Source organism: Suillus clintonianus, assembly GCF_016758775.1.
Source record: "Suillus clintonianus strain FC179 chromosome Unknown DEU56scaffold_35, whole genome shotgun sequence".
In the NCBI taxonomy this organism is placed as follows: domain Eukaryota; kingdom Fungi; phylum Basidiomycota; class Agaricomycetes; order Boletales; family Suillaceae; genus Suillus; species Suillus clintonianus.
In genome coordinates this window covers 159,547-185,533 of record NW_024539259.1, presented here as the reverse complement: position 1 = coordinate 185,533, position 25,987 = coordinate 159,547, and the positions used below count along the sequence as shown (strand labels likewise).

The following is a 25,987-nucleotide window of genomic DNA, read 5'->3' as shown; positions in this document are numbered from 1 at the left end:
TATGCGGACATTGCCCAACAGGCATTCTCGTCGGATACAGGCACCACGCTGCACCTAGTAGTTCCTGCACTTGAGACGCTCTACAAAGCATGGTCCTCTCGTGCGGGACGGCCGAAGTATACTCGTTTTGCACAAGCGCTGGATGCTGCTGCTGCCGAGAAGATTGACGAGTACTATGAGAAGACAACAAAGACTCCTGCATATATTATGGCCATGGGTTCGTCAATGTGGTTACTGTATATGTTATGATTGCTAACATCGAAATGCAAGTACTTGATCCAATGGAAAAAATGGCTTACTTCAAGAAAAACTGGCCCGACGATCTCCAGCAAGATGTCCTTGCATGTGTGGAACGAGTGGTGAGTCAAACAATGTGTTGTACATATCTTAATCTTTGACAAGTGTGAAAGTATGAAGCTCGCTACCTCGAAATGGGTGCACATGCATCAGCACCCCAAACTCGCATCAAGATAGGAAAGACGAGCAGCCTCAAAAAGCTCATTTGCCAAACTCAAAGCTCGGACGAAGATGAGGATATTCCAGTGGCGGCACCATCAGCGTCAGCTAAACCATGGCAGGCTGATTTTATGAAGTATATGGACACGTTGGAAGCAGCACCTCCGCCTGGGATGAGCACCATTCAATGGTGGGGTGTATGTTCCATTCATTTTCTCACTGTTTTATATTACTGACCTTTCCTTCGCACAAGATCAATGCCCAGAGATATGGGCCGGTGTGGTCTTCGATTGCGCGAGACTATTTGTCGATTATGGCGTCGTCCGTCTCCAGCGAGCGCGCTTTTTCTCAGGGCGGGATAACCATCAGCAAACGCCGCAATCGCCTTAAAGGGGACGTCGTCGAGGCCCTCCAGTGCATAAAATGTGCTATCCGCCATGACCTCCTTTTCCGCGAACCAGGGCCGTCGTCCCTTGTAGAAGATGAACTTGATGAGTTCGAGATTGAAGAGGAGTCTGGTGAGAAGTCTGAGGTTGAAGATGAGGGTTGGGATGGTATATTTCTCGAAGACACTCGCTGTGATGACTCGGAATCCGATACTGACATTGATTTACTGTAGTATTTATGTTGAATACATATCTTGTACAATACTGCTCATTTTGCATGCTTGGGCCACGGCTTGGGCCAGAGCCAGGCCAAAGCCAGCCGGCTTTCACGGCTTTGGCCTGGCCTGGATTTTTGACGAGCCAGAGCCGTCTGAAGCCGGGCCAAAGCCGTGGCTTTTGGGCCAAGCCGGGCCAGAACAACACTATCAGGACATGATGGAGTACCTGGGAACGAAGAAGTGGACGAGGAAGCCAAGAGGGTAGCAAAAGACAAGAGAAACACCAGCAACCGCAACAAACTTCCCCCATTCCTTCGAAAGGACGCCCTCCCATGCAGCATATCAGCATTGAAACAAGCGCAAAGAACTGAGTCCGCCGCAAGATGGGCAAGAATGTGGACCAAATCGCCCAGATATCAACGAGCGACAGCATTAGACCCTAATCTTCTCTCAGGATCGTTCATCAAGTTAGTCAAAGGATTGCCCAAACGCCACGCCTCGTTATTGCTTTGGTTACGCACCCGCCACATCTCTCTCAATTCACACCTCCACAAAATCGGCAAACACGTAAATTCAGACTGTACGCACTGTGCTAATACTCCAGAAACAGTAGAACACTACATCCTCGCATGCCCCCATTACGAACACGAACGACAAATCCTAAGAAACGCACTCCGGCGGAAAGCATCCTCACTCCCATATCTCCTATCCAACAGCCACGCTAGCGCTCACCTCTTTCGTTTCGTTAACAGTACCGGTCGTTTCAAAGCTATATTTGGTGATGTATCCCCCCCCCCTCCTAAAGAAAACACGCAATGATAAACTTCGCAGCACTGTACACTACATCAACTAAATTAAAATACAAACTCGCAACTAATCCACTATCTATCACGGCAGAAAGACACTCAAGATTGGAGACAAGCCGGGAGTTGCAGAGAGAACTGGAATAGACAAGCAGACGGCGGTACAGCGCAAGAATTCGCCCTCAAGTTCCAGATCCCACTATCCAACTATCGCACCCCAATCATTCTTTCCCCGTACGCACCACGTACTTGTTTCATCCTAACCACACGAAAATCACTTAATACTACGAAACGTACTACAAGGGTAACGCCTACTTAGTATTCTCGTGCGTCTAAAACGGCCGGCAGGAACGGCGGACCATTGGGGGAAACTCACAATGGGGCATTCACAGAGAAAGAGAAGCGGAGGGGACACAGGTGTCCCCTCACCTAGTTAGAATGTCCTACATAGGGTATATACCCCAAATGGACAATAATCCGACTCAAAAAAAAAAAAAAAAATCATGTATTAGCGGAAGCAAATTCTGATTGATCGATCCCGAAAAATGAATTCGACAAACTGAAATGTTACGTGTGACATAGGGCTAATTTCGACGCCGACACGCCCTTCTGTGACGTGTGACTATCGAATTGAATGAAATGGTACAGTATTGGAGCACATTACAGCTGCAAACTTTGTTCAGAAGTGTGAATAAATGTTTTGTATATATATATCTATTGCTACCATTATCACATCATTTTAACTAAGTACATGTTTCTTTGTGTGCTTGTATGGACTTGTGTTACTTTGTCGAGTTTGTCAGGCTTGTCGGCTTGTGTGTCTGTGCCATCTGTGATGTTTGTGCAGCTTTGTTATTGTTGTGACATCTTGTCACCAAATTTGTAGTTTGCTGATGCAATTATCCTCTGAGTAGGTTCTGGCAGGCCCACATACGATGGTCCTGAATCGGAGTCAAGTCGGAGTATCAAAATCACATCAGCGAACCTCCCCGGGCCCTGCATCCGAGTCCTTGTAGATGACTGAGTGGGTCGGGGAGGAGGCTCCGACAGAGTGGGACGTGCAAAAGGCGTTGAGAGCGGTGGCTAAGATGAGAGACAGTTCTTTTGGTCGATCGTGATGTACGATATTCCACATTTTAATGTCGCGTTAATTTGTTGAAGTCAGCACAGTAAGCATTAAGCTCTACCACATGTCTCACAACCACACATGCACATGACTAGTTGGCAGATTGTCTGTAAGGTTGACGGTTTCTGTTCGTCAGGAAACAAAGTACCGAGAGGGTTCCATTGCGAACCAAAAAGACAGTTTAAAATTATAGGTGCGAGGTCAGTGGAGACTCTGAGCCGCGGCTTTGGGCATTTCAGCATCTCAGGTTAGGCTAAGAAGGGAGACCAGGGAGGTTTGCTTGACAAGTTGCCCGTCAAGTAAGGATTAACTCGGGTGGCGCAATCTTGGTCGCCCAATCCTAGATGGAAATGACTATCGCGGCCTGAGAAGGAGACGGTATAAATAATATTTCAATGGATATCAGAGAGACTCACCGTCAAGTAACCGATGTCGCAGGTTCAAGAAACAAAACAGAGGAAAACAGAGACTGTCGCTCACAAAGAGGACAGGACAGAACTGGAAAAAACTATGGGCGCACTGCGAACGATAACCCGAAAATCAACTCCTCAAAGAACGAGCACAAAAAACTTTGTCAATAAATGACGACCCCACATAGTCGCAGTTCTTCTCGTGGTGTGGTCTGAGTCTATATTATGTGGCGTTACCCGTTGTTATCTTTAAACCGGGCTTTATCGTGTCGACCTTGGCTCATGAGGCTGTTGGCGAGGAAGCAGATGTCAGTGTGCCACGACCGGACCCGGCGGTACTGAGGGGGCGAGCAGAATGTCCGCCGTGAGCGGGAGCGAATGGTGATAGTGATCAGAATCAGAACTGCGGTCTGACAGCAATGAGTATTATTCAGAATCACACAAAGTTTCACGATGAATGTTCAGCGGTAAACATGTATTTAAGAGTCTACGAGACGCACGCAAGTCTATGACATTGTAAGGTCTTGGAAGATAAGATCATATGTTATAGATTAGCAGATCTCAACGGCGCCAAATATACCGTCCACGAGGACAATAAAGGTTTGACCAAGATAAGGACTGGGCTTGAGTTAGTAGTAGATCTCATATATGTGCTCGCGCGACCCAAGGGTGAACAACAACACGTAAACAGCTCACGAACACGAGAGAATACAAAACAACAATAGTTTGTGCTTTCTACAGCAGCGTCCGCCTTCTTCTATTCTCGCGGACTCTCAAGTGGAGCTCAGACGGTACACTGGCAGTGCTCGTGGTGACGCTCGTATCAGTACATGCGATGTAATTCGCATCTGTGCCAGTCTTGCATCTGCTGGTCCTCGTTTTTGGTCCTAGGGCTTGCGCCGGCGCTTGTACTAGCGCCTGGACATAGATACACTGGTGACTCGCTGAGTGCAGCTGGAGGTGTTGGAGACAATCGCCAGCTTTCAGTGGTTTTGAAGAACGCGGGTATAATGACATCGCCGAGGCACTAGTTGTAGGTGGTTGGTCCTGTCATCGATGGTGCAAAGGGGCAAAACTTGTCAATGGAGTGCAGCATCGTTCGTACGCAGATGGATAAAATACCGACTTTCAAACACCGATATTCATACATGTAGTACGCTGCGCCAAGTTGACAGTCGATGGAATACGCCAAGAAGTTGAGCAGGTCGCTGTGTGAGCAGTGGGGTTTGTCCGAGTCTCATGCTGAAGAACTATGAAAAATTGTTCAGAGTTGTAGAGATTGAAAATTGTACATGGGTTTATGTGGGATAGAATACCGGATTCTGAGGGAGAGAGGATCTGATTGCAAGCCATGCAGGACGGGGTACGACGGATGGAGAATATCGTGGACGATTCGTGTCCCGGCGCTTGTTTGCGACGGCAAACCGGACCGAAAAATATAGTGTGTCGTCCCGGTTGAAGCAGTGCTTAGGTTGTAGGCACAATGTTGCCGGACCCAAGCGCCTACATGAGGCGATGTCGTTCTTCTTGGAATAAGGTGCATGCTGTAGACGCATTTCACCAGCCACGCACCTTGACCAAAACCATTAATCAGCAATAGGTAGATCTCTCGCATTCTCCTCTTTGGCGTCTCTAACTTCCAGCTAGGCATAACAGACGAGGAATTCAGCGGCCTCGGGAGAATAACTGAGAATGAAGGATGCCAAACAGCTACCTGGATCACATCGAGAGCCTGTCAAGACGTTTCAGGGTCATGATCATAACATCACTTGCATTGCAACTTTTCTGGATGGCAAGAGAATAGCGACTGGGTCTCCCGACAAGACAATACGGATATGGAGGCTCGAGGACGGCACGGAGATGATGAAGTGGGTGGTGAAGCAGTTGGTCTGCGCACTTGTAGTCTTGGGAAACGGGAAACACGTCGTCAGTGCTGAGGAAGAAGACCCATTCCCAGATTCTGGAGACGACTCCGATGAAGAAGATGTTTTGAATAATGTGGTGTGTTGGCAGTTATGGGTACGTGATGTTGAGAGTGGGAGGATCGTCGCAGGTCCCTTGGAGGGTCACACCAACTATGTGAATACTTTGGACATTTCCCCTGACGGCAAGATATTGGCCAGCGGGTCATATGATCGCACAGTGATTTTATGGGACACGACCACCTGGCAGAGGAAAGGTCATCCTCTCGCGTGCGGATCACCCATCAATTGGATCCGATTTTCTCCGACCGGTCAACTCGGCGTTGCTACTATAGAAGATATCCAAATATGGGACTTGGAACGAAGGAAGCGTCTTGCTCAATTCGACGGCCACCGCGGCTTTAACAATGCATTCAACAGCTCGCTCACCTGGACTCGTGATGACGCACATCTCTTCTCAGCCGGTGGTGGAGATGATCCTGTCATCCGCTGTTGGGACACATCTACCTGGAAACAGGTTGGTGATCCTTGGATTGGCCATAACGAAAATGATATTATTCGTCATATCGTCGTGAACCCAGCTGGCACCCTTCTTGCATCAGCATCTGACGACTGCACTGTTCGATTATGGCAGTTCCCCACAGGCACAGAAGTAGCCCGATTTGAGCACTCAGATGACGTGTTTCGTGTTGCATTCTCGGTCGATGGACGCTCCATATTCAGTGGCGGTTTGGACAAGAAAATCTCGCAATGGGAGATACCTGAGGATGTGCTCTCAGCAGCAGAAAGTGTTCCTCTGGCCAGCGCGAAGAACGAGGTGACTACTCCCCACTGTGATCTCACTCCCTCGCATGCTCACACGCACTCATTCCAAGGATGGCCGAGCCAAAAACAAGGTGTGTTTTCTAACCCCGCGTATAATATACATCCTGACTCTCGATCAGATGAAAGGACTGCATAATGTACGTCGTTTGAACCCCATTCGATGGTCCTCGCTTCAATAGTGTCTGATTTACTTAGTCATATATTCATGGCCAGCGCCGAAATCAGCCAGTGAACTACCAGCACGCCACTTACTCTGCATCGCCACTCGCTCACGCGGGAGGCCCTTCATCATCTCGCTCGCTTGATGTCAGGACCTTTTTCAATGGCATGAGGCCGACATTTGACAAGAAGGGAAAGAAAAAGGAGCATCAACCTAAACGAAAAGCTCCGCGAGTCGTCGACGTTCCTCTCGGAATAGCAACACCTGTTCGTTTCATGCAATTTATCAGATTCTTGAGAACTAACCCTGTCCTTCGCTAGGGTGATGCTGTTGGTGTGGACGACGGGAAACGACCATATGTACTCTTCTTTTGCCTTTCTTGGTTCCAGAAAAAGGAGAAGAAACCAGTTCCACGGCCAGTTTATGATGACGACCCTTCGGATGACGAATCTGAGCATTCCGTTGCTAACGTTCCCATATCTACTACCAGGTAACTCCAGATGATTTGCTTGCTAAATAGTTTTACTGATGTGCCGCAGTAGGGCCCAATTCGACGCCTCCCAAAAAGTCAAATTGAACCCAGCGACCTTTTTTCAGTCACAGCCCAAGGCAGGACCATCTCGACTCGCACCGCCAGTCGACAATGAACAAGAACTAGACATCGTCAATGTCTCGATGCCTACCCCCAGGTATAAAAACCTCATTCGTTTGTTCTACGGGTGACCTGATGCAGTGTATCGTAGGATCCAAATCTCCCAGCGCGAAGACATTGAATTGAAACCGATGGTCAGTCAGTCCCAGCCAGAGGCAGGACCATCTCGCCTCGAGGCACATGAAGAATACAGTCGTCGTAGTCAGTTATATCTTTCGAGCTTTACATCGTAATTACAGCTTTATTTGCCTGCGTCCGCGACCTTGAAATTGACCGCCCGCATTCGCTGAGGTTATCTGCGGCTCGTGCGGTATTTCACTCGGGCATCAGAATATCGTTGGTCCTATATTGTCCTACGTCAGTTTGATACTCTTTCATGACCCGAGGGAACCACTGTGGTCAACAATGGGAGATATAGCCCGACCTTTACATTTGCTATTGCTGGAAGGTTGAGGGTAGAGTCGTGACAGCATGCGGCGAAGGCTGGGCGCTAGGGAGATGATCAAAATCCGCGATGAAATCCCGTAGCAATATCACGAATAGTGAACAAAAGCCGGCAACGGCATCAAGACAGCTAAGGTGTTGCATCACGTGCGCTGGTCAGTTGGAGACCGCAACCCTAGAGTAACATGAGCAGTGCACGACAAGGTTCTGAAGTTCCTCCGTTGCAGCCGACGTGTAAAATAGCATGAGATTTCATGACAAAGTCCTGACACGCGGCCGTGCAATCATTGCAATGGACGTATTCCGCGCCACTGTAATCAAAAGCAAAATATATATATGCAATCAATAAAATTCTAGCATCATATTAGAGAGTAGATTCCGCTATATCAAACTGGTACAACATCGACTCGCGTCAAGCCATGAAATGGATGTCTCCAACCACACCTCCACCTATCAGCAGGATACCTGCGATTTCTCATGGTACTGGCGCTTCCGCCTATATGATCCATGACGAGACGAGATGTGATAACAAGTGAGGGCTCCTGGGTGTTATGTGGACATAACAAGTCCGTTCCAAAAAGGCAGTCTTGTATGATGATGTCTGCAGGCCGGCGCGGCACAGAGGGTGGCATCGGGGAGTGCTGCAGACCATGTATACGCAATGTGTGCGTGAGGATGGGCAACAGGCTCCGGTGGATGATCAGACCACTGACGAGACGAGGACTATCAAGACACAATAATGTTCGCGTGAGTATATGCGTCACGAACCTGCCACCGGTTCCAACAAATCCTCCATATTTACCATCACGCTGGAGTTCGTTCATGACGTCGAGGATGCCTCGCCATCCCCACTCGCCGCATACTGGAAAATCATCTTCCACGAGCATGACCCACTCTGCTTGAGATGGGCCCTTCTCAGAAGCCCACCGGAACGCTTCTGCAACATGTAAATATTGACCTGAATATGAGTCCGTATGCATGTCTGCGTCAGTATAGAATGTAATAGGTGTCTGAGCATAATGCTCCTTCGCGTGAGCAAATGACACGTGTGTAGTAGTATGTGTGAATACGGAAAGCACCGTGTTGGAGTCGGTATAAGGAAGATATGAGGAGATGGTTTGCGACAGTAGTGATTCAGGGGAAGCTGTGTCGCCCGGACGTGGATAGGAGAGAATAAGAATCTCCAAAAAGGGTTGTGTTCCATGGGGAGAAGCGGGCATGTGTAATGGTATTTTGCTCGAGAACATGGTGGTAAGGATGGCATGCACGGGTATGAGGAGCAGGAAAAGCATTGCAGTCTGTAAGACTGTGCGCGACTGTCGCGTATCCTGCGCCATAGGGTAGGGATGATATCGTGGAGATGAAATACTAGTACCCGTGGCCTGAATGGGCCATAGCACTACCGAGGCTATGGAGGCCATGGCATATGTCCACGGCGCATTGTCCAGCCAGCACAGGATCAAACACGAGCATATTATCGCCAGTAATTCCACAGTATCACTGCGATACTTCTGAAGCCGAGAATTTGTCCATGGCCAAGCACCATACGTTATGAGGTATGTTGCAAGTGCAGGACCTATGCCGCTTGATGTCTCATATAACGCCCAGTGGTTGAATAACCGGGGGTAGGCCCATCCTACGCTTCGCGAAAGACAAATGCCGGAAAGTGTTCTTGCGAGAGCAATGATGATCCAAAAGGCGACCATATGAACTGGTAACGCCTGCGGGAAGCATGCTACTACGGCAGCTTGAAGAAATCGCGAAAGGTGGCCGAGGATATGTGTTGGAGAGGCCCAGAACGCTGTAATGAATGGCAGAAGGTCCTTCCCATAGATGAGTTGTCGAGGTGTAAACTGAGCAAACCGCCAGGTGGGATTCAAGAAAGAGATAACGAGAGGAAGAACGAGACTGAGAGCAAATACAGTATTTATCTTCAACGGTCCACGTCGAGACGTATTACTGGGCATCATCCTGGCATCCATCGTCGTACGAAAGGAAATTGCTAAGAGGTCCGCAGTTGGCAGGTGACCATCACCGCGGGACCGGTGTTGAACGTTTGCCTGAGCCACACATCATCGATTGGCTGGCGTTCTGATACTTATTATTAGCCTGTTATTCTATTAGCCTGTTATTCTATTAGCCTGTTATTCCGTCCGCTATATCAGTGCTGGCGCCAGTTGTACTAAATTCAACGATGTTGTTACCCACAAGCCTCTTCATGCGCACGGTTGTTGTCATGTCGAGGAAATGTCCGGCCGCCAGTGCGTACATGGGCCGCCGGGGACCCGTTGGCTGTCCCAGTGACCCCCTATTCTACATCTTGCATTAGTCATCCTGGGACAGTTCGTGCGGTCAGTGGGGCCGGCCTGAGTTCTGGCATCTTGAAATATTACGATGGCGTATTGTACTGTAATTTCCGAATCGAATTTGAGATGCGGCGTATTGATAACCGCATGAAACCAACCCTGACTCGGACTTCGTTCCAGGTAGACACATACGTGGAATTGGAGGAGGGTGTAGTCCTGTAATTGATATGTACATATCATAATACCACCTAGGTCGTGTCATCAATGAGATCTGGCAATACGAATAAGAAAACGTGCGACTTGTAGTAACACATATGTGCAGAACGGGATCAGGCATGCTTAGTGTTACAAAACGTATCTGAAGTCCCTGTTTTGCCTATCCGTTAGATCCAGGAATTCCTAGTACAAATTATCAGCCTTGTACTTGAAAACGCGACCATCGATTCGGAGAACCCACCTTGTCGACCTTAACATCTACATGCTTCCCGTCCTCAGTGATTCTCTCGATAACGTATTCTTCTTCGTTATCGTCAACAGGTTCTGCGTCGCGGATTCGGTTCTCTCGGACGAGAACGGCACGGATGACAAGGAGAAGTATCGGACAAACAACGTAGCATGCGCCGATCACAGCCCATGGGACGTGGTTACTGCACATTAATCATGATCACTTTGAACCCTCCTAGAGTCAGTCGAAGAAAGACCTACCGCGGCTTGTATTGTGTCTTCCACATGAAGGGACCAGCTGCATTACCAATGCAATAAGCCGAGAGCATGATGGCGTTAGTAGCAACCTGCAGATGTATTTTCACTTGAGGAGCGACTTCAATCACTGGCAAAATATCTACCTTCTTCGTATGGCCAGCAGTCACGCTATTAAGCCACGACAACGCCAGCACGAATCCAGGCACACTGACCCCAGCTGTGGAGCGGTGAGCATACAAACGCACTACGGATGTCAAACTCACTCAGGAACTGGCTGATGAGAAGTCCAACCTATTGTCATGCGACACGCGATATTAAGGACAACTAAGTAGACTCCCAGAAGTAAGCCACATACCTGATCCGACCAAGGAAGTAGGTTTACAAGCAAGATGCCCAACCACGCCGGGACGAAGTATATAGCACCGACATAGGCTCTGGAATTGGGCCGTCGTGCAGCAAGCCGAACACCAGTGAAAATTGTCAATATTTCAATGATACCAGGAACACAAGACAATAGAGTGGTCTGTAGAGCGCTGAATCCGAACGAAGCAAGGATGAGCGTTTGCTGGTTCGTCAGTGAGTTAGGCACATTGTCCAAAGCCGAGAAGAGGGCGAATAGCCATGTCTTAGGGTCAGTCAGGGCTTCGATCAACCTATAGATATGCGCATGGGTCACGGGATATCAAAATTATATCTATTACGTACTGTTCCATCTTGAAGTGTTTGTTTTCTACACCTGTTTGATTTTCCTGCACTAATTGTAAGATAAGAGTTTATTTCACGTCGTGTGACAGACGTGCCTTGATGCGTTGCACGGCTTTCGCCCTCTCATCGGGAGTAAGGAACCAGGCGTTCGTAGGCGAGTCGGGGAACAAGAACCTTCATGAAGCGAGGATGACTTGATAAAGGGGCAAGGCGCTGGGAACTTTCATACACTCACCAGAATGAAATGGCAAGGATCAATGTCATTAAACCGGTGATAATCATGAGCCTGTGATCTATCAGATAAAGTTTGGAGTAATGAAAATAAACGCCAAACCATTGCCATGGTTCAAATCCTTTGGTATTGATGTGCAAAGTACCGAAGCTGATGAAACCGGAGATGATTTGTGCTGAAGTTTGTTGGTTTGAGCGGGAAAATCAAGCATTGCATTTTAGTAAGCGCACCAGTGCCATTCATCAGAACTAGGTTTCCCGCGCGTTTAATTAGTTGACTCTGCCGATCACTTGCGAATGGGAACTCACACCAATAGCCAACCCGTAGCGTCTGTTCATTCCGCGTGTAGAACATGGAGCTAACGATCAAGAATCCGGCAGTGATCGACCCCTCACATACGCCAAGCAACAAGCGCACAACAAGAAGTCCAGCAAAGTTTTTGCATGCTGCATGAGACGCAAGTGCAACTGCCCAGACGAATATATTGATACTGATTTATGATGTCATTGATATTCACATTGATTATGTTTTTGAAGCCCACCTCATCCACTTCCCGACCGGGAATCTTTGAAGCGCAAGGTTCTGAGGATACTCGAAGACAAGATAACTGAGATAGAATGCTGTGCCAAGCCTGAAAGATACTGTAAGGCACACACGAGCTCAAGTAATGCATATCTTCTCACCAATTGTACCTGAAGACGGTTTGGCCTCAGATTTTCAAATCCTACGATAAGAACGGCTTACTCATTTGTAGTCAGGTGCGTGGCCTGCCTGATAACACAAGGAGTCAGTACCAGGTTGACCAGTCTCGATACACAGTGCTCACTGAATTCCAAGGATAGCAGCAGAACCCAAAGTTGTCTTGTCCATGAATTGAACCCTATGGGAATATGAGCGCTGATCGATGATGAATACAGTCAACCTACCAGTAAAGAACTGAACAATGATCATCAGATGCGATCATTATCGATTCAAACAACTGAGTAGAACAGTTGACTCACCACACATCAGAGGCATGATATGTCTATCGATCTTCCTCCTGAAATGAGATCAAACAATGTTGATGTGAATGTAGTTTCACAGCGCACCTTATTCTCAAAGCCTCTTCAGGATCAAGAGTTGAAGTTAACCCAGCGACGAGCTGAGCACCAGTGTCAACATCCTTGGTCGACACAGCAAGCCCTGCATGTTTCTGGTCCCTGAGTACAACGGAGGATTCCAGACTCATTCTGAGAGGACGTGAAGGTGTAGCCGAACTGTGGACTCAGTCAGGAAGAAGAGCTTCCGGCGCTTGTAAGGAGTTTGAGAAATTGATTCGCCTATTTTATGTTGTCTCCTTGCGCATGTTAAAGCTTGGCGCATCGTTGTCGTAGATAAGGAGTCCACAGAAGTATATTGGGTGCATGGGCGTGTGCCTGGTCCTAGAGTCGGATGACCCAGACCAAATTTACCCCCTTCATGATTGAATCATGTATCAGCAAATTTGCATACACGACCGTAACAGCAAACCAATACGCAGGATACTTAAAAATATCATTCATCTCGGAATCTCGGATCCAAAAAAGCCACTGTTCAATTTGACACTTTCGCAGGATCATCAAGATTATGTCGTCGCATGTACAGATAATGACCCAGCCGAAGTATACGCTAACATCGGGGTACAGCCTGGTAGAGCAAATATCGGTGGAGAATAGGTGAGCTCTGAGCCTGTTGTACTAGCTAGTGAATGTGCAAGTTACGGCCGGGCTGGGTGGAGGTCTTTGCAGACTGGTCTGCGACTGTCACGTGCACCGGTCACCGACTTGAAAATCCAGGTATTCCGGCTCTTTTTTTGGATTTTGATGTTGATGTAAGCACGTGATCATGGCCTGCTTTCAATTGAAATACAACTCAATTATGTAAAATACCTCACAACATTGAAAAATTTGGCCACTACTCAACAAATTCAGATGTTTTGAGACGTATTTTCACTCCTGACTCAGTTCAGTTTGGCCCAAAAACATTACCCTGGCTGTTAGCAGCCATAGCCCAGCTCACGCAGTTCGGAGCAAGTAAACTGGCAACAATTGTAAACCTAATGCACTAAAGTAAGGGGGTGATACTGCTAGCAGTGACATCGTCATCCCATACTTCTTCGCGGTCGTCAAGATTTTAACTACATACTTGCTGTGCAACAACCTGAATTCATCGTCATACATGCAATGTTCATGGGGGTGGTCATTGGAATCCCAGTACTGGTAGCGGAGCGGAGAGGGTCGTTTTGCTACGTTGTGTCGTCCCCATATGCCTCGAATATCCTGATCGTCGATTTGATGGCCTCTAATGCACAGGTGTACAGATCTAGAAGCAAGCTGCAACACGAGGAGAACAGATATTGCAGGATAACTGACCATGATCGTGGTATGGGCCTAAGTAGTGAAGAGCTTCCGTCTTCAGGTTTTGGTACGCAGGCATACTCTGCAATTTCCGGCGTATCGTTCCTGAAATGTTTGTTAACTTCAATCACGGAAATAGGTGAGTTTCGATTTACCGTCTGACGATAAAGATTCCAATATGGTAGTCACGCGCGGAACTTCGGCAGGATCATGACTGCTGAACATGTCAATCAGTAGATTCAGTACATTATCTGTCTCGCTGATTTCACGAAATAACACCACTGGTGTTTTCATCAGCATATTAAGTGACAGGGTGTCTTGAATCACTCACCGTCACGCCAAATCTTCTTCAAGACATCCTCGATAACCCGGGTATCCACAACCTTGATACAACACACGAGAGCTTCTACTATTTTGGTGCCACGCATACTCGGCAGTGCGTCGTCTGTGTCTCCATCAGTGTACATTCTCGAGAGAAACGTCTGAGCCAACCGTTGTCAGCAATGATGTTCAGGTATTTAATAGCACTGCACTGGACAGCGTAGGACTGAGTGATTGCGAGCATATTGCACAAAATGTCAAAGAGGTTTCCCGCCTTGCACGATTTGTGGTACTGTTGATCCGTGTATCTGTTTGACGGTAACATTATGCCTCGCAAGGCACCTGCACAGCTCATAAGAATGTGAGAGCCTGCCGCAATGAGAAATTTGCAAACTATTTTTCAATATGTCTGAAAGAATATCTTTACCCTCCCTGGGAAATTTTCTGTCAAAAACGCGTTTCTCGATCATCTGCAGCAAATGTTGGCCTGTGTGCGTATTCTGCACTAGTAGTTCCGCAGTGTCGCCTGAAGGCAGCTCAGTTGAACTTGTTCATAAAATGCCTAACTTAGAGAACTCACTGTATCCCATGAGAGTCAGCAAAGCTTCCGCAGCAAATAATGCGTGATCCGATTTCGCCAAATTTTCAATCACGCTTTGCACGCCTCCTTTGTCAATGATTTGCTTGCGAAGTACCTCTGAGACAACAACATCAGTTTTCCTGGAGAAAATATGGAAGAGACCAAACCGTGTTTTGATAGCTTTGTGAGCTCCTCGGTTGCCTCTTTGCTCCTTTCCACTGCTTTGCTTTTCGCAAACGCAACTAACCTGTTGATGTGCGAACCCTGTGCTAATTCATTACGCACATCCTCTGAATGATGGAAATCTGGTAAGTAGGGTCTTCTTAAGTGATTTCGGATACGAACCGCTTGATTCAGCGAGCTCCGTTAAGCCGCGTAGTCCACCACTCAGGCGTTGATTATCGTTGAATAGCCCAACCAATGTGGCCAGGATATTGCCTTGTATGACCTCCGTAATGAGTTCTTTGTCTGGAAGAGCATCGGTCTTGAGCACATGAGTGAAAAGGGTACTTTAACCCTCACTATTATTGCAAATCGTGCATAATGCTGCAATTGCAGCCGGGGTGACAAAGAAATCACGACGTTTTATTAACCTCTTGAGTTTTCTGACAAGCTTTTCCCCTGTAATTCCAGACAGTGTAGCCCTCCGAGTCGCTAAACATAAAGTGTTAGAATATCGTGATTTCAATGAATCTATGTTGAGACCGACCTTCACTGAATACAGTTTTCAAGATTCTTGACGCAACAACCACAACGATCGTGGCTGAGATACAAGTTAGGAAGGGCGAAAATTTTTGGAGGGGAAGACTCGCATCTATCTTTCAACAAATCGATGATGTTTTCGGTATATCCTTGTTGTGAAAGGATACAAGACACATCATCTTTGGTTCCACCGCATGAGAGGGAACCTTTGAATCGATTGAGAGGCATAATGAAACTAACCAAAATCTTGCGCAAGGAAAAACAGTGTCTTCACTGCAATGAATTTGGTTTCGTCGGCCGTCTGACAAAGGTCGATAATTTTATGAATCAGATCCTCTGTAAGGAGTTTGCCTCTTATGGTTTCGATCTTGCAAAGAGGCGGAATAGCTGCGCACGCTCTGCCTTGGCATATCGGGTTCCCATCTTTGAGCATGCCTGGAATATCAAGGTCACCCAGTACGCGTTCCGCGTCCACCTCTCTCTCCCTGACTGTGCATTTCTGAAAATCTGTTAATGTAATGATGGAAAGACAAGACATACCAAGTTGGCAGTACGCGACTAATGCACTAAGGCGCACTCGACGACATAATGCCATATCGGCGCTTCTGCTGGGTTCGGCATCCGCCGGGGGACTTCCCAAGATACCTCTGCCGGTGGTATCATATACGTAGGTCTCGAGCTTGTTCAGCGGATTGAAGTTCGAGTTCTGGACTACTTCAACTCCGATTTCTGCGATCCATCAGAACAGATCAGTATGTCACAATCATTTGACATCTCACCAAACGAGCAAATGTAAGCCAAGCGATCGACATAATCAAGGATGTTCCTGCCGTGAATTGCACCGTTACGGATAAGAGCTTCAGCAGTCGAGCGTTTGAAAGGTGATTTTTCCCAGGCATGACCAAGCTTTGGTAACTGCACGTTAACGGATGCTATGTGCCAGTGCATTACTTCAGGCCATTGCTGGAAATTTCTCAAGAAAACTGCTTGTGGCCGGTAATTGGGGCGAAATAGGATTGACGAGTGGACCTCTTGACCAGGCAAGATGATACGGCCTCTTCCGAGATGCGGCCTACACGTACTCAGAATATAAGTCAGATGGAGGAACGTTGCCACTTACCGTTCTGAATGCTTATCACAGCTACCATAGCGAAGATGTCTGATCGGACAAACCTCAAGCAGCCACCACGGGAAGGTTAGAGAGTTTGTTAACTTAGGTTCCGTAAAGTCACTATGTCTGAAAGCAACCTTGGGAACATCGAGCCGAAGCCCCGCCTCGAGAACTTCTTCACGCATCCATAGTAGAGGCGTGTCTCGAAAGTCGAGGGGATGGCCCTTTGGCCTGCCTACACCCCCTCTGGAACAAGACGTCAAAGGAGTGCCATCTGGGTAAGGAATACATACACATCTGAATGGCTACCAGCAAACCAAACCTCCTTAATATCCGCGGTCTCGTTGCATCGATCGCTCATGCTGCCGTGGACATACTCGGGTAGGAATTTCACCCGGCGCTCATCTAACGCGAGTGCATGGCGAAAGTAGCAAACGTGGCTGCATGTATCGGTGGATGGCAAGTTTTTGGCCTTCCTTATACCAACGGACGAAACGGTATCCCTAAGCGGTGCGTCAGGTATGCTGATCAGTCGCACTCAGGGATGATACCCACCATACGCCGATGAAATGTATTACTACCCTTTTTCTCGAGAATGTCGCTTTGAATCCCTCCGCCAGTTTTCTACCCCTATTATTGATGTCGGAATAAAGTTGGAAGGCACTGTTGAAGTCAGCTGGCCAATCAAGAAAGATCATCAAATATACTCACTAGGGGATCTGTTCATGGTTGCCGGGTAATATGAGCCCTACCTATCAAAAGAATAATCAACAAGAAAGATCATAGGGCATGGATCAAGTCGATGGATACTTCGTGGATCATTCCTGCCAAAGCACGAACTTGGTATGCACCTCTTGAAAACCCTGGCCTCGCATTTCAGTATAGCTGACTACATGCAATATCCAGGGGACTTACCAAACAGGAAGATCTTATCGCCGTCCTTGTATCTGTCTGAGAGCCATTTATAGGCGTGTATAATATTTTTGCTGATCTTACTTCACGGCCGTTACTACGAGCCATAAAGGGCGAACATCCAGCGAGCTTACTGAGCAATGGCCAGGTCCAAGATACTCGAGAAGTGCTCCGCCATGTGTTTGTGTGCGAGACCGTAGGGCCTAGAAAACGTGCCCACACCACTGTTGTAGTACGTTAACTGTGTGTCATTCTTGATGATCTGGCTATATAGTTCGACGATATTGGTGTTCTAGGATCGAATATATATTCATAAAATATCATCGCAGAATGAGTGGCGCAACCTACTTTATCACCATATTTGTTTGATGTCCCGTCTGTAGAGGTGAATATTGACATCTGGAACTGCACGATGTGACGCGCACCAATGCAGATAACCAAATTTCTCCCTGGGTGTGTGTCGGCGCTTAAATGTATGTCGGCGGGGCATTGACACGATGTCTGCAATAGAATGTCAAGAACCATAGCTGAGCTCTGACTCCATTTCGTACCTTGTTTGATTTGGCCGACGCCACAGTGACGGTGGGTGAAGTGGAATCGGTCCCGCGGTCCTGCGATCTCGAGGCGTCGGCGTCTGCCATGATATCGATTGAGGTGTATGGGATGTTGAGAGGTTTCTCTTGCATCAGCCAGGTTTTATACCTGAACAGAAGATGCCCATGAACACAAGGCGCACTCATACTAAAACCTGTGCATGGGTTGCGCTTCACATAAGATGCTAAAAGATTGGATGCAATAGTTTGCTGTTTCGCACACCGCGTTGCAAACCTTATGCTTCATGCAGCTGAGGCAAGGCAAGTATGCACAGCACCCTTGGTGTCAGAAGCAACGTTGGGCGTCTTGTTTTTTTATGAACGCAGAACGTAGGCATGCAGGGGCTCAATCGGGACGTGATAAACGCCAAGTAGAATATGATGAGGCTGTATCACGAGGACAGTTGTTCATGGGAGGTGCAAGGGTTGCGTGCAAAGCTTATGTAAAATCATATTACGTCCCCAAACTCTGGTAGGGTAGAAGTGATTTGGCGGCTTACATGACTAGCGAAGCTCTCGAAGATCAACCGATCTTTGCCCTCAACCCAGATGAACACAAGCTGGCATGGAATGTCCCTTGAAGTATAAGAAGACAAGCGCTCACGAGATTCAATCGAACAACGCAGGACTGGCGATTCTTGAGACGCGCAGACTATTTCTGGAAGTTTTCCCCTTCGTGCTGCGCGGGACCAGGTGTTGCTTTGGGCATGCACCAGCATGGTAAAAGAATGCTCAGAAGTCGCGGGAGTAGCCGAAGATGCAACCGTTACACCATTAATAAGTGCGATAACGCTTCGTAAAGCGCTTGCCAGAATGTCCACAGATCGAGCGCCTGGAAATGCATGATGCAGCGTGTTTCGAGAAGGCATGATGTTCTTCAAGGTTGGGTTGGAGATGCGAGCGAAGGTCTGGATGATTTTGAAATTAATAACTTGCGTAAAGGCCTAGAAGTCAACCAGAAGCATACATCAGGAAGCCTGGCATCCTGAAATGACCAACCGATGGCCCAACGGCGAGTTTGACCCTGAACAAACTCTGTTATAGCATAGTTGTCTACCTTAGGTGACCAAGTCAGATAGGAGACCGTAGAGTTCCGCAACGCACGCACGCTGTGTTCGCGAAAGAGTGAGACAATATCAGGAATTGATGACATTTTCCCAAGCATAGAAGTATACCACCTAAAACGCACATCAGCACATCTGAAGTCGAATTGTGGATACAATCACGTCACCGGCACTTCGTCCTCAACTGTAGACTTTCCGAGAAAATTCGAGCAACGAAACTTGTTTCTCCCCCTGGAGTTATCATTTCCACTTCTGCTCCGGAGCAAACCTGAGTCAATTGGTCAAGTTCTCTTACATGCATGAACACCATATTTCTCACTGCATTCGGACCAAGCTCCTTGAATTCGGTTGAGCGCGAAACGTCCTCGGCGCTGCTATAAAACGGCGGGTTGCACATGGTAAAGTCGAAACCCGTTGAACTTGTATGCAATGGTTGCAGAATAGGCCCATCAGCCGGCACGTGTTCGACAAAAATACGACTGTCCATAGAATTCCGAGAGATGTTTTGTTTGGCGAACTGGACGGACCGTTCATCAATATCTGAAATATATGTCCACGTCACATTTCAAAAGTATACCGACCACGGTGCTTACCGGTAGTTACGAAGTTCCAAGTAGGTTCAATGCGACACGCCAACAACGGATAAATTGCTGAAGCGCCAGTACCACTGAGTGATGTTTGCTCCACTGCATTTAACAAGGAATAATGCGACGCACATGTCAAGCCCTCTGATGGTGTCGGAACCGCAAGTGGATTTCACTATGTCTTGTAGCCAAAGAACATAGTTCAACCTGTATATCAAATTTCCCGCGATTCAGCCTTCCTGCTTCGAACCTCGAAAGGTGAAAGTACCTGTTTGGGACCTAATGTACGTCTAGTGTGAGATAAATTGAGGTGTGCAACAACAAGGCTCACTGGAGGGCAGAGTCTATCATCTGGTAGGGTTAATGAAAGGCCATAGTCAAGATGAAAGAGCGCTTCTGTTAAACGCCTGCCATCATTGATATACCGCGACAGACAGAGAATTGACCACCGCTCACCTTTGCGCCGGAAGGCTTTTGAAGTTTATCGTACTTGATCCTGTATGGTTGATGAAGACACTGGTTCAAATCGGGAATTTTCAGTATCTCTCTGGGGCTTTGACCTGACGACCGCGTACTGTGGTCTGAGGGGAGGGTAACGCCTCGCAAGGTCAGCAAAATCAGGGGGTTCGTTGTACGGATTACGAGGATGCATGCAATTAAAAAGTTCCCAAGAGGAACGGAGGCGACTCGATGACATTGTCTCTGATTGGCTCGTCTAACACATGGTAGCTTACTAAGCGAGAAGAGGTATGTTCAAGTTCTTTCAAGCCTAGCCTGTGTCTTACTCCGAGTCCCACCAAATGCATGCACGGAACAGCCAGCTTGGTCCAATGGACGCCTTCATCCGAAATTAGCCACTCACAAAATTAAGAGTTTCTCTCGAATGAGTGAACTCTAATAGCTTTGGGTCAGCTGACGGCCTCACATGAACGCTGAGCTCCATTCTCCATCTTTCACAGAGTCTTATCTGGTATTTACTTGACCACAGCATGGGTTTTTGCCACTTCGACGGCCTTGAGGGTGTTCAGCATCTCCCGCATGACTTCGACATGGATCACATGAGGTTTTGAGGTCCGGATCTATCGGCGTCTTGCATTTGGACAACAATATATATTCCCATTGATGGCCCAAGGGCGGATATGAGGTCACAAGAATGACAACACTATCGCTATCAGCAAACTGGCTCCCAAGTGATGAATGTGACATAATTCTACCACGAGTTAGTTCTGATTTCGTCCTACATAAATGTATCTGATATCTCAGGCACATGCACGAAGATGAAGGAATTTGATACCTTGGCACAGGCTTCTCTTATGTTCATGGTATGTAATAACAACTTATACCCTGTACTAATCAAGTGACTGTAAACCTGGTTATATAGCGGCACTTTGGTTGCAACACCTGTCCACGCATCCGAATTGCATGCGTCTGGCCAAGTCTGAAGATGGCCGGAAGCGGGGCCAAAGGTCGGCACTTCTCGACCTCAACTGGTCCAAAACTATGTTGGACATGATGCATCCATAGGGTAACTCGACGTATCCTCAGAAGTCTCCAAACACCTATGTGCGGCAGTTCATCCTTTTCGTCGAATTGAATCTCGTGTCGCCACTATCTTAGCGACGTGTGTGAGTTGCAGGCTTTGCTCCAGAAGATGTCTCCTTTGCTGAACTTTTTTTGAACAACGGGAGTTCATAATTTATCCTCCAGAACCAGTTGAGCCTATTGAATATAACAGTACTCTGTGATAAAATTCGACAGTGCATTTGTCACAGAAGCTCAACTGATCTGAATCCGATCCATACATTCTGCGACCCGAGGCAAAGGTGAATTAATTATTCAGGTCCACTTGCTTCCAAGATGCCCGAAATCTTCCCTGAAGTTCGGATCCTTTGTGGAAGAACCAGGTAAGCCCTCATTTTGCAAGGCCGCTCATAACTGTGGGTTGACAGGCACCTCATCACCTCACGACTAGATTGCGTGGTACGCCCACGATACGCGTGGCGAAACCCGGAGTTTCAATGGAATGAAGTTTGCATTTACAACTGACGTGGACCTTAGATACTTAATGCAACCCGTCGGGTCTCGCATGCGCTTCAAGTTTTAATGTTCACCCGTTCACTGCGTCGAATTTTGCCGCACCCGGCATATAGCTTCCAACGGTAGCCGACACCTCCCTTGGATGCTTCAACTGTTCTCCATTTCTGATGCAATCATGAATGTAATATTGCAGCTCGAGTTTACATGCTCACGCCTATTCACCCGCTGCGTGCGGGATTCCTGCTGCAGCCAATGCCTCGCGCTTGTGCTGTTCCCCACTTCGGCTGGTGCGGTCTAGGCGACCTATTATCATATTTAACAAAAGCAGCTGTAGGTCAATGTGAACAAAAGATTCAGTAGCATAATGGCAATCAGTGGGAAAGATATGCTAGATGAAACATGACACACAATATAATGGAATGCGCACTGACCAGTGTTCTGTCACTGGACTTGGCGTGAGCGGCGTCACCGCTCAACCTCCGAATAATGGATGACTTTCCGTAGGCTCGAAATATGTTTATTAGAATATTATATCATAAATTTGACTACATTAGGAAGGTGTGCCGCGATGCCGCTGTTCATTTGAGCTCAATTTGCAAAAGTATTTTCTTTGCCCCCCGTTTTCAAACCTTAATCTGTAAGGGGGGGTACCCCCCCCTCTGCAGACTTGAATATCCGTCTTCTTCCGTTTTAGGCCACTACGCCAGTGATATTCGCTGACATAATCATTGAGCCTTACTCAACGTGCGGTCAAAAGGTGCGTCGTCAACATTTGTTGACACCTCTTTCTCCCTCGTCTTTTTACATAAGCTCTAGTATACCAAATCCTCCATACGAAATTAAGACCTGACAACGCCGCCTCCGCCGGTGCATCCAATCTCACCCAATCTGTCCCAGCGCCTACCTCCAACCAATCCTCAAGGTCTCACCGGCACCCTCCGTCAACGAAGAGTTACTTACCATCACTGTATTTAGGCCGTCGTCATCAAAAAGTTCTGCCTCGTCTTCATTGAGAAGCAGGTACTGGATTGCAAGATTGCCCATCAAGGACTGGACTAAATCTAATGACTGAGCCTACGGGGGATTATTGTTGCATAGACTAAATTTTCGTCACTATTGCAAATGTATTTTAGACTCCGAAATATTATATTCTGGATTATTTTGCCTACGGAAAGTCATCCAATGAATTAATATTCCAACAATGTATATAATAGGATCAGCGCTACAGCCTTGAGTCAGCTGATTCTGGCCATACCATATGTCACCTAGTAGTTAGTACGTGTGCACCCACATGGGCCTAGCTCTTTTTGCCCACCAGCAAGCAGTGGATCCGAACCTTGTCCGAGGGGACGAAATCGTTTATATTGGCCCGAGGAAAACCAACCGATGTTATCTCGCATACTTTTTACCCTCTCCTTTTGTCCCAGGAGGACGCAGCTACTGCACTGGCAAGAATGCCACGTCTAACCTTCGCAGTGCTCGGTAGTTTACAGCTACTCGCTGGTGTATCAGCTCAAACATGGTGAGTTTGTTCACTTCGATGTGCCGACCACGAACGTGACCAACATTTTTGATCCCTTCCGAAGGTGTAACAAGCACTACATGGCCAGCCAGCCTATTGTTCCGCCAGGAGGCAACTTCCCGGTCCTAGCTGTATCAAATGACCCACTTCTTGCCTTCCGGTGTGCGGCTGCTATGAAGCCCTATTTGGCAGAGGATGTAGGCACACCTGCAGGCGTCCTCATTGATTCACCCGTCGTGTACTCAGAGATATTCGGAGCACAGCCAATTAACCTCCCATCAGGACCTCTCTCCAGTGCTGGCACATTGGACGTCACTGTGAGCCTGAACGGCAAGACCCTCGTCAATGCACTCGTGCCACTCAATGCTTCTGCATATGAGCTATCGTTCAGCCTTGATGGAATAACTCCTCAGATGACTGCATACAACCTCTCTTGCGACGCCACTTACAACGCAGCAAGCTCACCTCAGACCTATAGCGCTTCAGCAGCTCTTTCTGTACTCCCCAATCCGACCAACAGCTCCGTGACCAAGATGGATCTGAGGACTGGAGCACTTCTGGCAAAACCAGCAACCGGGCTGGGTGGAGAGTACGAGCCAATCTTTCCGATTGGCTTTTACACGACCTTTGAATACATCTCAGCAAATCTCTCATTGATTGATACGCTGAAGGAACAAGGGTAGGCCTTTTCTTATGTGACCGTCCACACAAAACTGATACTGGCCTTTAGTTTCAACATTGTAGGTTTTCCTAATGTTCGCATAAAAGACTCAAGTGCTTACGACCAGCACAGATTCATATTGTCCCCACGTTCGACAATACGACTGCCTTTGACATGGTTCTGGATCGTATGCAACAAGTCGGCATGTACCTCATGTACGACATGCGATTCACATACATGAACAACACTTCGGTGATGGAGGAGGTAAATGCTATCAAGTACCGCCCCAACCTCCTTTTATGGTACACCGGCGACGAACCAGATGGAACCTCGGACCCACTAAACGCCACGACTATTGCATACGACCTCATTTACAGCCTGGACGGTTATCATCCTGTCAGCCTTGTGCTGAATTGCCAGGACTACGAATGGACCTCGTACACCGCAGGCACAGATATCGTCATGCAAGATGTGTACATGATCGGAAACAATGTCACCTGGTCCAACGAGTGGAACACGACTTGCACACCCGACTATGGTGACTGCGGTTGTGACAATTGCTTCAGTATTCCTGCCGGAGATAGCGCTGCTGTTCCGCCCAACTCCACCTATTATGGAACCACTGTTCCCGCAAATAGCGGTGTCGGTTCTTACTTTGATATCAGCGACCGGGTTTCCAGCTTTAAAAATCGACTGGAAGTGATGGGATGGGAACGTACTAAAGCGGTATGGACTGTCCCTCAAGCTTTTGGCAGCGCGGAGTTAGTAGTCTTTGTCACTTTCCTGTATCCGCTGTTGTTGACGACATTGGTCAGGTATTGGATGCGCACTCCTTCAGGCGAAGAATGGGTTGTCCAGAGCATCATGGGCATTAATCAAGGTGCTCTGGGTGTCGTCCCTTGGGTAGACCCGAACCCCGAATATATCAAGTTGGCAGCATCCGCGTTCGCGCTGAGCTTGCCGAAGCTCACGCCATATATCTTGAATGCTTCCTCAATGCGGAGCAACTATTTGGTCGGGGGCATTGACATTGCTACTTGGACAGCAGGCACTGAGACGCTCGTCCTCGCTACCAATACCGACTACGTCACCTCGAAGGTGACTTGGACGGGTCTCGGACTTCGTGATGGTAGTAGTGTTGAAGCTCTGTTCATAAGCGGAAGTGTTAAGAGCACTGGCAGTGGTTTCACGCTTGGTAGCGTGGCATCTGCGGCCTTTTTGGTCACACCGAAATAATTTCTAGGGCGTTTTGAGGGGTTGATTTAGATACCAAAATGACATGGACATTCATACTTAATTTAAAGACCTAGACAATGGGTGAGCATTATCATTGGGAATACAATGGGGCATAGGCCCATGTAACATGCGCTGCTCAAAGGCATTTGCTCCCAAAGAACATAAAATACATGAAAGTAGCTGTGATGACATTGCAAACTATGTCTATAGCTCCATGACATGCATATAACGTGCGATACCTCCCAAGCGGCGAGGTTTGTGCCAAATTGATCATCGAATACCTGGACATATCGACATTCCACAAGTTCGTATGCGCATGCTTGGTCCATGACGCATGAGGTCGAGACAGTTTTCCAATGTCGTTCGAAAGTGACCTACGTCTGAAAAGCGAGATAAAGTTAGCGAGAGGTTTTTGCAAGAAAGCACGGGCAGAAAGAGGTCAGGATTTCATATCTCGACATGAATGTTAAGACAGGGATAACTGAAAGATAAAAATCTCATCATAGAAATATAGCACATTACAGCACCGAGTACTGGTACTGGGCGCAAATAGAACATCAGACTGAATCGAAGTACTAACATTGTGATTTAGTAAATGCAGCACAATGGCTTGATGACCTGCATTTGGCCAGCTAAGACGATAAAACGGCTTCAATAAAACTGGCCTACACTTATTTGGAGAGATGGTCGATTTGGAGCGGAGTGAGCATGGGAGCATTCACTTGAAAGGCGACAAACTCGTAGAAAAACGAAAACTGCAGACGATGAGGATGTGGGACATATCTGAGATGAAGATCAACAGAAAAAATTGCACGCGTCTTTTGAGGGTAACCTCGGTGGCAAACAAATAACAAACAACTGTGGGAACTTCCCGCTTCACGGTTCATTCCAATCTGATCGGCTTCTGCGCTCTGACGTTATACCTGTTGATGCGGCAGACAA

General features: G+C 47.6%; 7 protein-coding genes across 7 annotated transcripts; 2 read left to right on the top strand and 5 right to left on the bottom strand.

Annotated features, from left to right (window-relative positions):
- Positions 1 to 1,264: 1,264 nt before the first annotated feature.
- On the top strand, positions 1,265 to 1,522 carry DEU56DRAFT_711536 (uncharacterized protein; the record flags this gene model as incomplete). The annotated part of the gene is made up of 1 exon (XM_041347505.1): positions 1,265 to 1,522. A coding segment is annotated over one exon (258 nt), but the record flags the coding sequence as incomplete, so codon positions are not given.
- Positions 1,523 to 7,788: 6,266 nt separating this feature from the next.
- Positions 7,789 to 8,318, bottom strand: DEU56DRAFT_972659 (uncharacterized protein; the record flags this gene model as incomplete). Its single annotated transcript, XM_041359499.1, has 2 exons — positions 8,171 to 8,318; positions 7,789 to 8,110 (listed from the first exon to the last, which is right to left on the bottom strand). Exons 1-2 carry the CDS (start codon positions 8,287 to 8,289, stop codon positions 7,789 to 7,791), a joined length of 441 nt encoding a protein of 146 aa, XP_041208482.1. The 5' UTR covers positions 8,290 to 8,318.
- Positions 8,319 to 9,879: 1,561 nt separating this feature from the next.
- On the bottom strand, positions 9,880 to 12,695 carry DEU56DRAFT_350505 (MFS general substrate transporter). The gene is made up of 19 exons (XM_041345798.1): positions 12,436 to 12,695; positions 12,349 to 12,386; positions 12,274 to 12,283; positions 12,174 to 12,227; positions 12,092 to 12,118; positions 12,031 to 12,039; positions 11,889 to 11,978; positions 11,656 to 11,837; positions 11,578 to 11,595; positions 11,450 to 11,522; positions 11,351 to 11,401; positions 11,211 to 11,289; positions 11,116 to 11,159; positions 10,766 to 11,063; positions 10,674 to 10,701; positions 10,554 to 10,627; positions 10,414 to 10,499; positions 10,166 to 10,355; positions 9,880 to 10,107 (listed from the first exon to the last, which is right to left on the bottom strand). Exons 1-19 carry the CDS (start codon positions 12,573 to 12,575, stop codon positions 10,054 to 10,056), a joined length of 1,545 nt encoding a protein of 514 aa, XP_041208481.1. The 5' UTR covers positions 12,576 to 12,695; the 3' UTR covers positions 9,880 to 10,053.
- An 865-nt stretch (positions 12,696 to 13,560) lies between these two features.
- Positions 13,561 to 14,731, bottom strand: DEU56DRAFT_350440 (uncharacterized protein). The gene is made up of 5 exons (XM_041345797.1): positions 14,624 to 14,731; positions 14,215 to 14,569; positions 14,054 to 14,167; positions 13,878 to 14,003; positions 13,561 to 13,827 (listed from the first exon to the last, which is right to left on the bottom strand). The coding sequence occupies exons 2-5, from the start codon at positions 14,396 to 14,398 to the stop codon at positions 13,688 to 13,690; spliced, it is 564 nt and encodes a 187-aa protein (XP_041208480.1). The 5' UTR covers positions 14,399 to 14,569; positions 14,624 to 14,731; the 3' UTR covers positions 13,561 to 13,687.
- Positions 14,732 to 16,441: 1,710 nt separating this feature from the next.
- Positions 16,442 to 17,747, bottom strand: DEU56DRAFT_736745 (uncharacterized protein; the record flags this gene model as incomplete). Its single annotated transcript, XM_041348532.1, has 8 exons — positions 16,442 to 16,660; positions 16,732 to 16,939; positions 16,992 to 17,099; positions 17,148 to 17,188; positions 17,247 to 17,299; positions 17,352 to 17,431; positions 17,483 to 17,640; positions 17,697 to 17,747. 8 exons carry the CDS (start codon positions 17,745 to 17,747, stop codon positions 16,442 to 16,444), a joined length of 918 nt encoding a protein of 305 aa, XP_041208479.1.
- A 643-nt stretch (positions 17,748 to 18,390) lies between these two features.
- Positions 18,391 to 20,241, bottom strand: DEU56DRAFT_736816 (S-adenosyl-L-methionine dependent methyltransferase; the record flags this gene model as incomplete). The annotated part of the gene is made up of 11 exons (XM_041348536.1): positions 18,391 to 18,849; positions 18,909 to 18,998; positions 19,050 to 19,119; positions 19,173 to 19,273; positions 19,325 to 19,545; positions 19,599 to 19,672; positions 19,722 to 19,796; positions 19,858 to 19,868; positions 19,921 to 19,996; positions 20,046 to 20,105; positions 20,165 to 20,241. 11 exons carry the CDS (start codon positions 20,239 to 20,241, stop codon positions 18,391 to 18,393), a joined length of 1,314 nt encoding a protein of 437 aa, XP_041208478.1.
- Positions 20,242 to 22,873: 2,632 nt separating this feature from the next.
- Positions 22,874 to 25,103, top strand: DEU56DRAFT_803981 (uncharacterized protein). Its single transcript, XM_041353240.1, has 5 exons — positions 22,874 to 23,148; positions 23,213 to 23,827; positions 23,879 to 23,888; positions 23,942 to 24,570; positions 24,625 to 25,103. The coding sequence occupies exons 1-5, from the start codon at positions 23,081 to 23,083 to the stop codon at positions 25,043 to 25,045; spliced, it is 1,743 nt and encodes a 580-aa protein (XP_041208477.1). The 5' UTR covers positions 22,874 to 23,080; the 3' UTR covers positions 25,046 to 25,103.
- The last annotated feature ends 884 nt before the right edge of the window (positions 25,104 to 25,987 follow it).

Coding starts and splice junctions, on each gene's coding strand:
- DEU56DRAFT_350505 (XM_041345798.1), bottom strand. CDS start 12,575: ATGAGTCTGGAATCCTCCGTTGTACTCAGGGACCAGAAACATGCAGGG. Junction 10,628..10,673: donor TCTCATCAGCCAGTTCCTGA/GTGAGTTTGACA, acceptor ACCGCTCCACAG/CTGGGGTCAGTGTGCCTGGA. Junction 10,108..10,165: donor TAGATGTTAAGGTCGACAAG/GTGGGTTCTCCG, acceptor AATTTGTACTAG/GAATTCCTGGATCTAACGGA.
- DEU56DRAFT_350440 (XM_041345797.1), bottom strand. CDS start 14,398: ATGAGCTGTGCAGGTGCCTTGCGAGGCATAATGTTACCGTCAAACAGA. Junction 14,004..14,053: donor GAAGAAGATTTGGCGTGACG/GTGAGTGATTCA, acceptor TGAAAACACCAG/TGGTGTTATTTCGTGAAATC. Junction 13,828..13,877: donor GGAATCTTTATCGTCAGACG/GTAAATCGAAAC, acceptor CAAACATTTCAG/GAACGATACGCCGGAAATTG.
- DEU56DRAFT_803981 (XM_041353240.1), top strand. CDS start 23,081: ATGCCACGTCTAACCTTCGCAGTGCTCGGTAGTTTACAGCTACTCGCT. Junction 23,149..23,212: donor GGTGTATCAGCTCAAACATG/GTGAGTTTGTTC, acceptor TCCCTTCCGAAG/GTGTAACAAGCACTACATGG. Junction 24,571..24,624: donor CAAGCTTTTGGCAGCGCGGA/GTTAGTAGTCTT, acceptor GACATTGGTCAG/GTATTGGATGCGCACTCCTT.